The sequence below is a fragment of the Serinus canaria genome, chromosome 3, assembly GCF_022539315.1.
Source record: "Serinus canaria isolate serCan28SL12 chromosome 3, serCan2020, whole genome shotgun sequence".
NCBI lineage: Eukaryota > Metazoa > Chordata > Aves > Passeriformes > Fringillidae > Serinus > Serinus canaria.
Window position 1 is genome coordinate 67,668,895 of NC_066316.1, and position 18,211 is coordinate 67,687,105.

The window sequence follows — 18,211 nt, forward strand, 5'->3', positions numbered from 1 at the left end:
CTTTTAAGGCATTAAAGCTTTTTCAACAGAAGTGAAGATATTTATTGTCATTAATCTCACTGTCATATCATGGGTGAATAATGAATATTAAAATGATCTTTCTGTTTTTATACTGAGTTCTACTAGCCCATGCTCTATCAAATACTCTTAATATGAGGATGTGCAATGGTCTCAAAGCAGCATCTCATTGGAAACTGTGGGCTTTTCCCCACCATTCCCTTTTAAGCCTTTTGGTTTACACCACTTCAGTTAAGAGAGCACCACCAGCAAGCTGTCCAAGAACAATTCACCATTTAAGCAGTGCAATGTGTGTCAGCCAGCCTGATACAAAGGCATCCATCTCCCAGTTGCACCTGAATTTCTTAGTTTAGGAGTGTACTACAGGAAAAAAAAAACTGCTAGGAAAATAACTCTAGTAGATGTACAGGAGATAGCGAATTGACATCTTCCCCATCACCAGAAGCCAAAGCTCCATCAGCTGCTGTAGACAGCAATAAAACACAGCTCACCTGGCAGCTGGGAGGCACAGGGTAAGGGGAGCAGTTACATGAATGCTATACTAGTAAACTAAAAGGCTAAAGTCTGAGAGACAGAAAAAGCCATGTCTTTTGCTTTTAATAAACCAGAAAAATGGTGAATACAATAGATCCTAAAAATTGACACTTTAACAAACCTCAACACAAAGGAACAAAAATTACACTTTAGCATGTTTTACTCCTTTCACACTGCATCTAAAACACACAAGTGTCATTGGCCATGTATGCAGCTGAGTACCAAAATAGAGAATTCTCTTTGGAATAGTATAGAATATTTTTGAAATCTCTCTTTTCATGGTTAAAGTATTTTAAACCTTGCATTGAGACCAATGACCAAAGATTTTATCTGGCTTAACTAATACTTCTGATTAAAGCACTCTTTTAATAAGGCAACATCCAAATTAATTTTGTGTTTCTCCCCAACTCAATTTTGTGTTTCTCCCCTGCAGTTTAAATCTGGCTTCTTATCACCAATTGCTTTCTAAATCAATAACACAAAGGGAAGGATGTGTAGCTTCAAACGCATCACACCTAGGAAGAAATGTGCACTTACCAAGTGAACATAAGGCACAAAGTATCCAAAAAGTGCAGTTGGAATCCCTAAAGCCCAGATTCGGTAACTGAGAACTTTGAAAACAGAGAAATTGCAAATCTTTTTTGCAGGAGGTAATTTGAATTTTCCCTTCTTTCCTCCCTCCTTGTCTTTGGTGTTGGGAACAAGAGGTTTGTACGTAAATCCAGCCAGGAAGAGAACAAACATAAGGATGCAGAGGACCCTCAAGGTGTTGAACAGGTCGACAGAGTCGATGAGTACCCTCAGGAGGAAGGGCAGTGACACTGTGAACAGGCTGCTGCCTGCGGTGACAATGCCATTCACGAGTCCCAGGCGCTTCTTGAAGTAGTGCCCGAGAATGACCAGGGACGGCTGGTAGGCAAAGGAGCAGCCACAGGCAAACAGGATCCCATAGGTGAAATACAGAGGTTCAATGGTGCTGTACCAAAAGAAAAGAACAAACCATCAGTGTTTGGTAAGGCACTGGATGCTCATTCACCTGGAAGTGACAACAAAACAGCTCCTCAATCAATCAATCAACCAACATAACTCACTACAGTGAATAAGAGTTTGTATATACCTATAGCTGAATAGCACTGTATCAGCTTAATTCAACAACTATTCCATCTGACTCCTTCCACTGAAAAATTTTGCAGAATTCACTGAAGAGGTAAAAAAAGAAAAAAATAAATTCAATTCTAGTTACATCAAACAGTGTAGCTAAAAAAAGTTTAAAAAAATCACTGTCAGGGCAAATTAGCCAAATGTAAGTTCAACTATTGCTGGGTTTTTGGATTTTTTTTCTCCAAAGAAAATTGTACTGTTTTGATTTACATATTTTTTCGCTATGCTAGCAGTGCAAATGTAATACTGAACTCTCCTCATGAACCCAGAAAAAGCAAGTAAACAGTTTGTTATGAAAATAAAGTAACAAACGTGGCAAACATCATTAATACAGAAAAATTAAATATTTACATACTGACAAAATTTTGTAATGTACTATATTAATAAATTATAGACTCTTTAGGTATTAGTTTTTTAGATAAATAGTCTTTTGAATAAATATTTTAAATTCAGCGGTTTGACACATATATTGAATATGCTAAGAAAGAACTAAAAAAAATTGTTAATAAGGAATTAAATATTTAATCTCATAGTAAGAGGGATCTTCATCATAAAGTTCACTATTATTACCATTTACTCTGCAACTGAAATAAAGCAGAGCCATTGTAATTGATCACAACCATGTGACATCAGTAAAAAGCACTTGTGCAAGAAATGTTAAAAGTATGAAGCAACAGCATCAGTATAATTAATTAAATTTGTGCTGTAGTATTAGTTAGTGAAAGAAAACATGTTTTAACAATTAGATGGAGGCAGGGTGCAAGAAATTTTTATGAGTTTTCTGAGGTGGCACATGAGAGTTTATATAATTTTTTTTTATGTTATGTTTACAATGAACCCTCATCTCTTGTTTTATCAGTTAACATCTGCATTTAAAGCACTTCTGGAAAACAGTTAATCTTTTTAACTCTAACATTTTTTAAAGGAGCGTGAATGCTTTATGTAGTGCTTTTCATCATAGGATGCAACCTGGCAGCACCCATCTGTAAAAAAATAAGATTCCACAAGCTCCCTATGCAAGAACTTCTTAGGAAACAGTATTTGACTAACCAAGGTCTGACTCCAGGTACTCTGGGTTTGTGTATTATAGTGAAAAATAATTATTTGTGTAACATAATATTGTCACTTTCTATATTAAACAATCAATTTCTGAAACTGATAATATACAACAGAAGCCAGCAGAAACAACAAAAGGGGGAAAGACTTATTACCTTTATTAATGGAAAATAACCAAGAAAATAAGACCAGAAGTTACAAAATGAGTGGAATAACACCACACAGTCAAGACAGTGAACTTTTGCTTTCATATGTAAATTCACTTAAAGAGTCTGCAGCACAACATGCATATTAAATTATTGTCCTGCATTATAAAAACTTACATCTTAATTTCCTAAGACATAAAATTTATATTAAGAAATTAGTGCAATGCAAAAGCAGTAGATCATAGTAACATTTGTCTGTTTTACAATATTTTACTTCCAGAACACTGACTTCTGTATCTGAACTGCACTCCTTTAATGAGCTGATAACATCATGGGCATAAATCATTTTAGTGTGAGTAACATAATGAAACACCAAGTATGCACATCAATCTGGCATGTACTCTCACAAGAATTCACCTCTCAAAGTGCTTTTCAAAGTTTGGTTAAGCTGAAATATTTTTAAAGCCTTTACAAAACAACTTGCTCTTGCATGTCTCTTCTGTGCCCTTGTTCCACTGGTATCAGACAAACACAAGAATGATCTTTATCTAATGACAAGGGTGGTTTAGTACTCATCACTCAACATACTACTAGGTAGAAAGGAGGAAGAAAGACCTTTCCAAGACACATCTTTTAGTTTTTACTGCACATTTAGTAAGAAGCTTCTTAAAACATATCAAGAAGCGGGGGTTTTGTTTGTTTGCTTGTTTAATAAAATTAATTAAGCCAAATATTTGCACCAGGATTAACCATTCAAATCACAGCAGCTCACATCCATCTGATTCAGAGTACAAGCACAAAAAAGACATTTTCACAAGCTTTTTGCCTGTGTAAATACATTTGCACCTAAGTGGAAAGTTCTTCTGAATGTGGCTTAATTGTTCCTATACTTATTCTACTAAGGGTGGGGATAAAAAAATTGTCTGAAAACTAGAGGTAACTGGATTATTTTCCTGCTACTTTTTACACTCTATCTTCACTAACCAATTTCTGATGGTGACTAAACTAAGTAAATTTCCTGTTTCCTCATCTTCGACAGGGCACATGCAACAAATTAGTCGCTCTTGAATTTCCATAAGATATACTCTGCAAAAATTACATACAAATGAAAAAATGAAAACAAACACACAAATTAACTGTAAACTATAAGAAAAAACCTTTCTTATTCATAAGAAAATGAATAGCCTTAAGTATGAAGGTAAAATGAAAGCCTTAAGTATAGTCAATATATGGAAGTTTTCTCTATCTCCATGTTTGGCAATCGGACCAGTAAGAACAGAAGAAAACATCAAATTTCACTAGAATTTTAACAGCTTCCTGGAGACTCTACTGTGGTTTTATCACCATTAGAACTTTCATAAGAAAATTAAAGGGACAGGCCAGGAAGGGAAGACAACAACAATGTTTATGTACCTGTTAAAACACAATATACATCAGGGAAATATATATGTTTATCCTGGACAATACTGTTGATTTTATAGCACTAGTCTTGCCGTTGATATATTTATACATAGTAGTTCCTGTTAAACAGGGACTCTTGTTTTTATTTATAAACATTATGTTTTTAAAAATACTTTTTAAGTTGAAAGTTCACAATAGTTTGAAAGACAAAACCAAACCCAAATAAAACAAGTTTCCTAAAGATAATATAATGTAGCACTGCTTAACCCTTCTGTTGATTAGATCAACATAAGAACACTAAAAAAAAAAAAAATACTTTCAAAGTTACAAATTAAAGTTTCTTACCCTACAAAAGAACTTGAAAGGAGTCCAACAAACCCTACTGCAGCTCCAATAACAGCTACTTTTCGACACCCAAACAGGTCTGTGAATATGCTGACTATTGGGGAGCAGAAGAAGACCATTCCCATGGAAAGAGAGCTCACCCATGCTGCAAAATAGAACAAAAAAAAGACAAAAGACATTTTAGAAGACCAAGCTATTTTAGCTTTCAGTTAATACTTGTTTCCACCTAGGATTTTATGTTGCTGAACTAAAGTTGGGTAACAATTGGGTAACTATTTTAAAAACATTTAATTACATCTTAAAATGTATTTACCTAATATGGTAAAAAAAAAACTCTAATAATTTACATAATCAACTAATTTAGATTTTATAAGTTCAAAGAATGCAATTTTTTTTTGTAGCTATTAGTTCTACTTTTTTTTTAATAAACACAAAAACATTTTTCTAGTAACTAACCTAATATTCAAATTGATGCCTATATCATTAAAAATATCTTTGAGGATCCGTATCCATTCTGACATGTTAGCTAATTTCACTTGACTTAATGCTATAGACCTTAATGACTTTAAACAGGTACATTTGCTGAAAAAAGAGTAATAATTTTTAAATTTCATTACTAGATGTAGATCATGCTGAACATCAATTATGAGCAATCAATAGGCTTTTAGACTGTAATGTAAACATTAGGAATGTGATTTTACTTCAGACTAAACAAACTTGGGTTAGTAAAACCTCTTTTATATATATAATGGGAAAATTTCACTACTTTTGATACTGCTTGAGCTTTACAGACATTGTGAAAACTGTACTTGGTTTATTATCATTCCAATTGGATTCAGGTGAGTCCACTGTAGTTTCAGCCACAAGTGGGGATTTTAGAACAGCTAGTAGTTACAATTAATATGTTTGATATATATAGTAATGTATATATTGGAAATGTCCCTATCAATATGGGGGAAGAAATTTAAACAGGAAGTGGAAAAAGCTAGTAATTCAAAATTAATAGGAAAAAATATCTTCATTTTGAATTATACAGAAGACAGGACAACTCTTTCAACCTGAAAGAGTTAAATTTGTATAACTGGAATTTTCTTTAGAATATCTTTCCTAAAGACATAGTAAGATAAACAACTGTGATTCAGTGATGAAGGCAAATAAAATTATCTGGAAAAGCACAAAACCACAGGACTAAATGAAGTATATTTACAAGTAGATCTACCACTACCAAGGCTTAGGAGATGACTTGTTGAAGTGTCAATGAGCCCTACACATTGACTAAGACCTCATCAAGCAAGGCACTAAAAACAGAAAAAGAAACCAGCAAGCAAAAACTTGTTTCTTCCAAGAGTTTACAATGCAAATGAAAGACAAGAGAATAGATAGCTAGAGATAATCAGAAATGAGTACAAGAAACAAAACCTTAATTTTAGGGCTACCAATGCTTTCAACGAACCATGGCCTAACTGTCTGGGGAAGGGAGGGAAGGATGTGTGTTACTGGGATTTTTTGATCATGTGATAAAATAATAGAGTTTCAAGGCACAATCTAAAGAGTGAGGTACTTTTATGGCCATTTCCTGGGTAGAACTACCTCATATATGATAGCCCTGCTGGCCTTGCACCTCTGCAGCAAAAACCCAAGCTGTATGAAGGGACAGCACAAGAGACTAGGAAGAACAAAGACCCCCAGCAAAGACCAAGTTTATGAAAGGTCTAGTCCTTCCCTGCATTGAGGAATGCTTAAGAGCACCTTGGGTGTGGCAGGACATAACTCCTCTGGGATCTGGCCCCTATTACAGCCCCCTTGGCTACTGATGGGACAAGACATTATACAAACCACAGTTTGTAGGCAGGAGTCTAAGGGAGGAGATGCTCTCACACAGCCTGGAGATCAGCCAGTTACAAAGCTTCTGAGTCATCCAACTTGTACAAGATTCCTCATCCTTCTACTTATCTTTCCCAGAGTGAGCCTGCAGTTTCATTGTCCAAAGGAAACTGCAAACACCAGGGGACAGAATGTCCATTTCAGCCTGTCATCCTCCCAAATAAATGGTGGCTACACCACCATGAGCAGTCCTCAGCACCTCTGCATGATTTGCAGGGCAGCACTAGGAATCATAGTCCCCCTCCTGCAAGGCCAAAAGGCAGCTAAACCTTGAGATGCATCCATCACAAGTCACACGGGGTATGAAGGTACCAAGGAATGGCTGAACAACCCGTCACCCTTCCTGTCCAGGTACAAAAAGGCAACAGACACAGGGAAAGCCCACCAGAGATGACTGGTTTTGAGAATCCAATCTCACATGGACCCTATTCATGGAGACAAAACAGGCAAAGAAAGTGGGCACCTGAAACTGACCTTACGTAGCTTGCATAAAGTAACAGACTAAATTACTTTAGAGCTACAGGCTGTGATTTTATTTCCATTCTACTTAATGAAGTCAAGGTTTACAGTGTTTTTTAATGGCCTATACAGCTAATAAAATAATTGGAATATAAAAGGCTGAAGTGAAGACATTCAGCTCAAATTAAACTAACATGTTTATTTTGTCTCTTTATGCTTCCAGGTACTCATGAAAAAACTTTTTTATCACTCGACTCTCTCTCCTTATTACAATGTCAGGGCAGAGTCCAAAAGAGAAGGTTTCCACTGGTTTTCAACACAACAGACAGTTAAGATAAATTGATGATGCCTTTCTGAAGCCATTCAGAATGGAATGTTCATGTGGGAATAAGTCCCACTGCAGAAGTGGGAGAACATGCTGTACCATTTATCTACCTAATGAAAACTGGAGCCCTTTAAATTACTGCTTCAGGTTAGTAAGTTGCTCTCATTAGTCTACAGAAATGTAATTTAAAGACATGGTTGGCATGTCTTGTATGAACAGCTTTGTTATTTATTGAAAAGAATATTCTTGAAGTTAAACTTCACCTCTATACATAGATGGAGAAAATGTACTGCCTTCTTCCTTTGTGAAGAAACTTTGCACCAAAAATCACAGAACAGTACATGAGTAAATCTTTAAATGCCTTAATGCAAATAATTCCTGCTGTGATATCTTCATTCTATAAAGAAATTTTTGGCTTTAAAATATATTCAATAGATCCAAGTAATTTTTGATCTCACTTCGTTTAAGTAAGTTTTCAAGCACCCTGACACTTTTTCATGCAGTAGAAAAAATGTACATTGAATTGTCTTCCACATTTTTTCAAACAGATAATACAACTGTCCTAAGTAATATAAAAATTACAAGTGCAGCTTGCCAGAATACTGAGAGCTCTCTAGAGCAGTTATTACATATTAATTAAAGTATTTCTCCTCCAGGCTACTGGCTGCCTTCCTGGCACAAGCTGGCCATACTCCAGAGCTGCTAATTCAGATACTAATACAGCACCTAATTGCTACATATAACTGTATTCATATTCATACACAAAACATTTTGATCGCTACAGAAGAAAACCTATTTCTACTTTAAGGACTTAAGTATTCCTTAAGGCACTGAAAGTTAAGAATTAGCTCCTCAAAACATGTAATTTTCTGTAGATTTAACAATTCCCAAGCTTCCCTAGAAGATGGAAAAGTAGTCATCCTTAAGATAAAAGTATCAGACCAGAGAGCAGCTGTACTGAAAAGTCTGTTTGTGTTTCACTGGCACAGAACAAACAGAGTGGATTACAAAAACTCAAAACTTTATTATAACTAGAATTATTCAAAAATGAAAGTCACAGCTACATGTTCTTTCCTGATCAGTTCACTGAAAATCTGAACATATATTCCAATATTTCTTTAATTATTTCCTCTGTTCAAAAGTCTACAGCAATGCAACTATACCATGTACTCCAAAAATATGCTGCTGTTCTACCACAACTCTTTAAAAATTAAATAATTATTATTTTTAAAGTGTCTTTACTATAAATATAATATCTAATATCTGAGCACTCTCAGAATTATTCCCACTGTCACAGATATGTATTGTGTAATCTATTTATCTGCCAAATTATACACCGAGCTATTAAATATTTTAGTTCACTTTTTAGAGTCAAGCACCAGGATTTACAGGACCACAAAAACATTATCATCATGTTCTATTGGAATGCTTTATCATGCACAAATTTAAATTAAGGCTATTTGTCCAAAACATTCTTGTTTAAAATCACATTTTTCTAAGCATACAATAAGGAACAATAAGGAACTTATGCAGTTTTATCCTTAAATGCCTTTCAAGTGGTTGGCTCAACAGAGTAGTAACACCCTTCATTACTTTAACAAGCTTCAAGATGGTGGGTTTTTTTAATATTTTCCCTTGAGATTGTTCTGGTTGAGAAAGGGAACAAAATGCTGCTGTCTAGAAGACAAGTGATGAGAGGCAAGAAAAATAAAGGCACTTAGTAACTTCTAAAAGGTCAATAAGCTTGAATAATATTTAGCTTTCACTAAGTTATTAGTTACAATTTATGCAAGCACAAGGAAGCCTGTATATACTCTCCCAGCCTCAAACCACTGACAGTTGAGAGACTCTGTAAGACCATTATTATTTGTTTTTCTTTATACATAAATTTGGACATTAATTCTTTTTCCACTGTATTTTTGAATATTTTGGCAATTTCTCCTCCATGAACTGCCAAGCTTCTCTGGAACACTGGTGTATTTTCAGCATCCACAACTTCTTACAGCAAAAAACTCCATTATTTAAATATGGAATGGCTAACAGACCTGTACTTCTATTATGGGCATTTACACAGCTATTCTCTTCAGCAAAGCATAAGATTGACTGCCATAAGAGATTTGTTATGAGAATAGTTTGGGAATTTGAGAGATCCTGTTCTGGAGGAAACAAAAATGTTTGTTTAAAGTTATTTCTGGAAATAATTTGCATGTCTCCAGTCAGTATTAATAATTTCTTGCCTGTGAAATCACATTTACGTGGCATTTAATTTTTAAAACAACAAGATAATTGCAATGCCATGTAGATCAAAGACTGATTTAGCCCAGAATCCTGTTTCTGACTACCACAAAGTACTTTGACAAAGACCTCTGGATAAAGGGCTAGCATGCTTTTTCCCTGGCTACATCCTCCCAAAATCCAGCAATAAGCAGCTTAGAAACTGCCTAAACAGAATGCTGCATCTAACCATTCAACAAGAACATTTAGTTCCATCAATATTATTTTGGCTTCTCTGCTGTTGTTGTAATCAGTTACAGAACATGCTCAGGCACCAGCACCACATTAGAAATAACTCCCCTTAGCTTTGAACTTACTCATATTTAATTCCTCCTCTATAAGAAACAAGAATTAATCATTCCTGCTGCGGTTCCTCTTGAAACCCATTATTTTACATGCCCTAATCAGATCTGTTCATACTAATTTCTTCTCCAAAATGAAGCAACTTTTTGATTCAGTCTTTGTACAGAAGATGTACTTTGCCCCTTTATATTGAGTACATCCCACTGTTTCTGAGACCAGGTAGCCAGAATTGCATGCAGCATTTAATAACAGGTTTCTTTATTTCCCCAGTCTCTCTGTTCTAATTATACTTCCTTTTTTCCCCCCTCTTTTTGTTCTTTATGTATTGCAGCTGCTTCTGAGCAAATATGTTTATAAAACTATCCATGACCTTATTTTCCTACAAATGCTAATGATGTCTGAAGGGGTAGACACCTTTTTTTTTACCACTTAATTGGATTACATTTCTCCTCATGAGACGCCTACATAAACTGAATTTAATCTGCAATATTAATCACTCAGCAATATCAGAAGAACACAGCAAGTCTAGTGGTCAGCCACCAACACACTCCTGTCTGAGGACACCCTACAGTTTGAATTTGTTCAGCATGCAGAAGACATGCAGCTCAAAATTAATTTAATCAGTGTCTGCAGGTACCTAACAGGTGATTATTAGAAATATAAAGCTATATCCTTTTCAGTTGAGTACAGCAATGGGACAAAAACCCAACTGAAACTGCAACAAAGGATATTCCAATTAGAAGTCATGAAAATTTTCACCATAAAGGTAGTCAAACTTTAGCAAGTGTGACGAAAAATGTAGTGGAAATTCCTTTTTTGGGTGTATTTAAAACTTGACTGGACAGCACTGAACAACTCAGATCTAACTGATCTAACTCAGAGGTTCAATGTATTTTAACTTGACCAGCTTTGAGTGAAGGGTGTCAGACCAGATAACCAGAGAGTCTCCTCCAACCCAAGTTATTCCATATAATTTATGGAACAGTACTGTTCCAAACCCCTGCTTCATGAAAAATTGTATTCTGAAGATCGTATTAAACATCAGCAGTTCTTCAGAATAGAAAAATAAAAATATTTGGTTGGCAATATGAATTCCTTCTGGTTAAAAAAAACAACCAAAAAAAAAAAAAAAAAAAAAAAAAAAAAAAAAAAAAAAAAAAAAAAAAAAAAAACAAAAAAAAAAACCAAAAAACCAAAACAAACCAAACCAAAACAAAACACAAAAAACCTAGTCGTAAGATTAAAACTGTTTTTTCCTCCTAAAAATGGGAAGGAGTTGAGGGTATCCTTGAATCCTAAACCATATCCTAACGAGCAGACCATATGAGACCTATTATTAAAATTAGAGATGTGAAATTCATTGCTTAGAACTACCATATCTCCCTCCTACTGACACAGTTTTCCCATCATTATTGTTTTATTCTTGTTGCCTTGTGCCCAGAAGCACTGGGTTACCCTTTGCCTAAGGCACTCCAGATTCTCTTTTATCCACTAATTTTTTTTTTCTCCAGAGAAGGACAGCAATTTCCAAAAGAGGGAATTGCTCAGCAGATGTAAGTTACCTAACAGATCAACACAACCATTGGACCCAACAAATATTCCAATATCCTCCCATGTCCCCTGAGAGCCTCTGGAGCTCAGCCTCCTGGAAATTGCCACCCCATTTTTCTGTAACCTATCACTTCCCAAAGACAACATCAAATACCTTGTGCTGCATGCTTTGCTTGCACCTGCCTGTGAAAATTGTTCCAGAAACTGCACAGTAAATTCTCATGAATTGTGAGGAATTTCATTAGTCGTGGGTGCAAAAGGGAGAGCAACTGGTTTCCACAGTGCCACTCCTATAACTGAATAACCCACAGATCCCAGAACAGTACGTCAAAAGGAAAAGATGTTAAAATGCACGTATGGACACACTTACTGTCAAAAAAGTCCACTGCTTCTTCTATCAAAAAGAGAACTGCTGATCCCATTAGAGAAAATATGTGTTTAAGGACTAAAAATAAATTCATGACATAATCGTGCCACAGGAAGTATCCTATACTCTGAACTCAGGTTACATGACTACAGCTTTCAGTTTGCTTACTTTCCCATGTTTAGTTTGCAGATGTCTGAGCTAGGCTTTCCCTTAGAGCAATACTATCAAAAAATTTTTTTTAAATTCTAAATCAAATGGAAATTCTGAAATACTTCGGGCAAAAATAATTAAGTGCCAGGAAGTACCAACTGTTTTGGACACCAAGGCTATCTTGCACATGCTTTGGAAATCAGAATTATCTGTAAAGGATTAGTCAGATTTCCATTGGACACTCAGAAATCATGGTCAACACAAAGATTTATGAACCAGGAACTAATGGAAGTATCCAACAGAAATACAAGGCATTGGGGGGTTTCCCCCAACACTCTTTTTTTCTTGTCCCTGAGGAAAAAACCTTTTATTGAATAACCTTATTACTGAAAAATACTGGTTGTTACAATGCATCTGAATCCAAAACTTAATATTAGTCACTGAATCTCTATAAAGAGACCTTTCAACAGACAGCTTTTTTCCATATCACAAAGCAAGAAAGCACAGCCTCTGCTTCCAGCAACCATGAGGTCATTATGAGGCAGTTTGAATTACTTTATTCTGAATGAAAGATTGAACTCCCAGATTTTGCCAACAGCTGTAAGCTCTCCTGTGCTTCTGTATAGCATCTCTTCAGTGTATTGCCTCTTGACCATCCAAAAATTACTTCAGGTTCATGTATGCCATGTTGAACTTAATGCAAGAAGGTGGAAGGAAGCATTAACTTGCCAATGTGTTGTAACATTGCTGTACAAGCAAAGCAAGCTTGTAGGTGTAAAAAACAAAAGCAAACATTCTGTCTAGTCAAAACACAGGCTTATTTCTTTCAAGGCTTTTTACACTATATTCTTTCATATGATGTATGGAGTACACCAGCAAGTGCCAAAGAGTCACATATATCCCTAATACAGTGAGCCTCCCCAAGCTTGCCATTTATCAGAATTTGACTAGACTAATTTCACTCTGTCTCCACAAGTAATGACAAGACAAAATCAGAATTTCTGATTTAGCTGAAATCTAAGAGCATCTAAAATCAAGGAGCTAGTGAGATAGCTCCTTGTATGCATAAGCAGCAGGAAAACAGAACAGTGGGAAAAAAATAAAAGAGTATTCATATACTGACAAAATATCCCACACTACTACAACTAGCCAATTATTTAAGTACCTTCTGATTTACACTTGCTGTATTGACACAAGTTTAGGCAGAGTGTTGTAGCTTTATTTTTTTCTTGTTTGCTTCCCCTTTAACAAAAGTGATAGTAATGGTGAACACAAACTTAGTTCCATAGGAACCTATCACAAAATCCCACCTACCATGGGAAGCTATCACAACATTTTCTTCAAACAGAGGAGAAAATATAAACCTGAAACAGTTAAAGATGTACTTACAGGCCAACAACTCTTACTACTAGAGAGACTGCAACTCTTTGTTTTAGCTTCTACTAACTTAGAGCATTTGTTTATTTTCCTCTAACTTTAAAAAGTTAGAGGAAAATAAACAAATGCTTAAGTTATCAGAAGCTAAAACAAAAGCTCAAAAGTGTAGTGTTAGACAAAATATTGCTGCTAGAGATTTTAAGTTTAAAGCTTTCAGGAACCTTTAAAGGAAGGCTGAAGTAAATCATTAACAGAAAAACACGTGCATTTGGGTTTCACAGCAAACTGAGCTTGACCTTTGACACTTAATAAAGTCTGAAAATGCTGTGGCAGGAAGAATAAACAAGGAACAAATCGATAAGAAATGGCTGTAACCACTTGTTTTTCCATTTAGAGTCATACTAGAATGTTGTCTGCTGAGACTCTTTTCAAAGTACAATGTAATCACATTTTTAACTAACAGCCTAAAAAACTGAGCTCCAGAACCGATTTCCAGGCATATTTTTATCTTTCCTTTCCTCCCCTCAAATTAGCACTGGCTTGTTTGTTCATATTTTTTTAAATTCTAAACAGTTGAAGGCCAAGAACCATGTTCTGTTTTGATTTAGGATCAGTAATTTTCTGCATAAGAAAGTAGTAGCTATTAACTACAAAGATGACACTCTGATTTTCCAGAAAGAGTGAATCCTAACTGCTCTCCCAACCAACAGCTGCATACATTCCAAACTTATCTGCAACCAAACATAATACAATGGTCTTGTGTTTTAGAGCTATAGCATAGATTAGACCTCAAGATTCAAATTCCTAAACTCTTACTGGAGCTATCAGTCTTCTTTCTTTCCCTCTCCTCACTTGCACTGGGGCAAGACCTGCAAATCAAGGTTGCCCTTTAATTGACCCAGGCATTCATTTCACTTCTACAGAAGTCCTTGTGAGACCATGAAGATAAAAGCAGCACGATAAAGAAATCTTACTTCACAAGTAGGTTTGGTACATTATTTGAAGTTCAGGAGGACAGGCTGCCACCAAGCAACTCACAAACTAACCCTGATTTGTCACATTAAAAGATCCTTCTGAACCTATCAGGATTGGCTAAAAGGCCCCATCACACGTCAGTACCTTCAGTTCAACAGACTGCAACAGCCTTGCTTCCTTGATTACATCAACATATTCCCCTTATGTTCTGTATGTTCCTACAAACAATCAAACTAGGTTTTCAATTCCTACTCCCAAGGCTCAAACTGTTATACAAAAGATATTCCCATGTTACAAACTACCCTTTCCCACTCTTAACCCCAAAGCAGTCATCAGTCAATAGGCTTTTTAAGCAAGGGACAGACTGGTTACCATAGAGGAAAAGGTAAACTAACGAAACTCTATTATGCAAGCCAAATAAAACAGAAAAACAAGTGACTTTAGGTCAAATCATTTAGATGCTGCAAAAACTAATTATTTTTCAAGGTAAGATCTGATTGTTTAACTTGCGCCTGCTTCAGAGGGGAATCTGTACTTGCACAGAAACAACAGTACCTATTTTGCAACATGACTTTACAAACCAAAACCCAGACAAATGTTCAGAGCCGCATGCCTGCATTTAATAATGCAAGTACAAACACTGAACTACACAGCAAATTTCTGTCTTTGGCCTTATAACACTATTTTGTGCTATTGTTATGTGGAAAGTACATTTGACTTTAAAGCAAGGAACCTTCAGGTAAAGTGAGGTGATAGTTAAAAAGTTCAGTATGTGTTCTTCATAAAGAATGCTTTCTTGGTTTCCCACATAATTTTATCAATCCTATCACAAATACAATGCCAAGTCGATATAGAAGTCCAAAACATGATTATTTTTAAGCAACACTAAGAGTTGGATATTGTTTTCACAGGCTGAAGAAAAATAGGGGGCTTCCACGCATTTAATTTTCTTTTACCCACCATCTCCTACTCTCTTCCCTTCAAGTACAGAAAACTTAAGTCAACCAATAGCAGCATCTTGAGTTTCTGGACAGCAAACAAATGAATTAAAGTAACCTCCCTTTCAGAGGATTAGTGAGAGGAAATAATTTGCATGGAAAGCTTGATAAGAGCCGACAGCACGTGTGAAGAAATAAATCTTTATGTCAGCGTGTGCCCTTTATATCAGTTACACTCACATGCACTCTAACCCCTGCAACCAAGTGAACCAGCCACTGTTAACTCTTGACCTTGTTCTTCTCTCTCCTCCCGTGCAAAATTTTAAAGTCTGCCAATATGACTCACTGGGACAATAAACTATTTCTCATTAACTTAATACCCAGCTACCTAGGCAGTTATCTGTCTGACTTCCAGCAATCCAAAAGGCCAGGCTGCCATTCATCTAGAAAACTTGAACAAATTGCTATATTGCACACACAGTGAGTATTTTTAGCTTAGCTAAGCAGCTGGATGTGACTTGCTGAATAGGTCAGCCTGACAAATACAGGACATGTGCAATACAGCTTGTTGAGGTACTCAGCAGATTTGGAGTTCACACCTGCATATTTTTAGTTATTATGAACAACAAAGGATTTTGAGTCGAGTCTCAATATTGCAAATATCACAGGATGCAGTTATAATCTGGATGATATTTACAGTTAGTAAAGCACAAAAATTTTTTAAACAAAATGCTCCCCGATAAGCTGTTGAATCAAGGACACCCTCACCCAAGACAGAACATACTGTCCATACCCTGGACCCATTTTCTGGAAGATCCTTAAGTCAAACCAATGGGCAGGAACTTGGGAGAGTCACTTTTTATCAATCTTTAGTGTTTGTTTTTCTTTCCAAGGAAGGTGGAAGAGAGGCAAGGAGAGTTTGTTCACCTACTGCTGAGAAAGATGGCATGGATTGAGCACCTACCACAGAGGGACTTGCTCTTATGATGCCAGCACGCCCTAGGGCTGTAAGTTATTTGTATTTCTAAACATGTCACTTTCCCCTAGTTAAAAACAAGCCACAAACCAGAAGTGGTTTCTCAGAACACTGGCTCCCAAACTTGCTTCCCAGGAGGCAGCAGGAAGAGCTGCAGCTGTAGATGCATCCCATGCTCCCAGAGCTGGCAATGCTTTCCTGGTATCCGAAATGATTATTTCTGGATTAAAGAAGTGACTCCCTAAAATGTCATGGTGTTCCCTGGGCATCCAGGCACGGCATTAGAGGAATTGGAACTACATGGTGTTTAAGCTCCCTTCCAACCCCAACTATGCTATGTTTGTCTGATAAAAATGTTTGATTAAAATGTTTTGGGGTTTGGTTTCTTCCTTAAGAAATACTACTGAGAAACATGAAAGCAAACACTCCCCAAAATCTATTTTAAAGGAGCACCACACTTACTTCAAGTTAATAATCTAGAGCTGAGAAGTTCAATTTGTGGTGGATTAATCTTGATTAGACACCAGGCACCTACCAAGCCATTCTACAACTCCCCTCCTCAGCTCAGGACAGGGGAGAGAAAATAACTAAAGGCTCATGGGTTGAGATAAGGACAGGGAGATCAGTCACCAATTGCTGTCATGGGCAAAACAGGCTCAACTTAGGGAAATTAGTTTAATTTGTTACCAATCAAATCAGATTAATGAGAAATAAAACCTAATCCTAAAATATACATTCCCCTTCTTCCTGGGCTCAATTTCATTCCCAAATTCTCGACCTCCTCTCTTTCGTGGCACAGAGGTACTAAGAAAGAGGGTTGCAAAGAATTCATCACATGTTGTCACTGCTGCTCCTTCCTCCTCACACTCTTCCCCTGCTCCAGCATGGGATCCCTTCCACAGGGGACTGTCCTCCAGTGCAAATTCCTCCACTACAAATTCTTCCCATGCCCAGCAGTTCTTCCTGAACTACAACATTCCCTACAACATTTTTCACATATGTGAGTCCTCTTTAGCATTACAGGTTCTCTCCTTTATTGTATAGTATTACCTTCCAAAAATTATATGGTTATGCCTAAGACATCAGATCAGCTCTCAAAATACTGAGTATCATTACAAATTAAATACTTTAAGTTTTTACATAGATAAAATCCCAAAGATAAGGGAGTAATAGAGCCTGCATAAAAAATTTAAAATTTTGTATAAACAATCATAACTGGAATAAATTTGTTGTTTTAGTCAAGAACCACATCTTTCTAGTCCAATAATGCTTGTACTACACTGCTTATTCTTTGACTGTGCATCTACCTACTAGCAATTCTTTACCAAAACTGTGGTTAAAAAAACCCAAGAACACCACAACACACAGCAGTCCATCAAATTTCGGTTAGGGTTACAACCCTCTGAAGATTCTTTTAAAGAAAAAAACAGTTTTTCTCAATAAAGATCACAATATCTTAGAAAGAAAAACAATGTTTTTACTGACTATTTTACTGTATTCTGGAATAAAATCAGAAGTCCAAAGCTCTTATTTATAAAAGCCAATCACACTGTTGGTTCTTCCCCTCCCCTTTTTTCACCAATGCCTTTAGCTCCTCATGCTTTGGGATGCCTGTTTTAAAAAGACTCTTTGTACCTGCCACGAGCAAACAAACGGCCACACAGTGTCCAGTATAATTTTTTTTTTTTTTAAGTCCTGGATTAAAACATTGTTTATTACTTCCTTAATGTAAACTGGATTGGGGTGTGGGTTTTCTTTTAAGAGAAACTATAAAATTTAGTCAAGGAATCAGCCATCTCCTTCAAATATCTGAAGGGAGTTGGAAGATCTTAGGAAGTTTCAACACCCTGTTACTTTACTGTTCACTAGAAAAACTTTATTTGTTGAAAAGAAGCCTAAAAACACCACTCTTCCTAGAAACTAGTAGTCTTCCCTAAAGTGGGCAAACATTAAATACTTTCTTGCAATGAC

At 36.1% G+C, this 18,211-nt stretch overlaps 1 protein-coding gene across 1 annotated transcript in view; it reads right to left on the reverse strand.

Moving 5' to 3' along the window:
• SLC16A10 (solute carrier family 16 member 10) overlaps window positions 1-18,211 on the reverse strand; it is a 66,455-nt gene that overhangs the window by 21,589 nt on the left and 26,655 nt on the right. The window contains exons 2-3 of the mRNA XM_009097139.4: window positions 4,662-4,806; window positions 1,090-1,528 (exon numbers count right to left, since the gene is read on the reverse strand). Of these exons, the coding sequence (XP_009095387.1) occupies window positions 1,090-1,528; window positions 4,662-4,806 (584 nt within the window). The remainder of the gene's footprint in view (window positions 1-1,089; window positions 1,529-4,661; window positions 4,807-18,211) is intronic.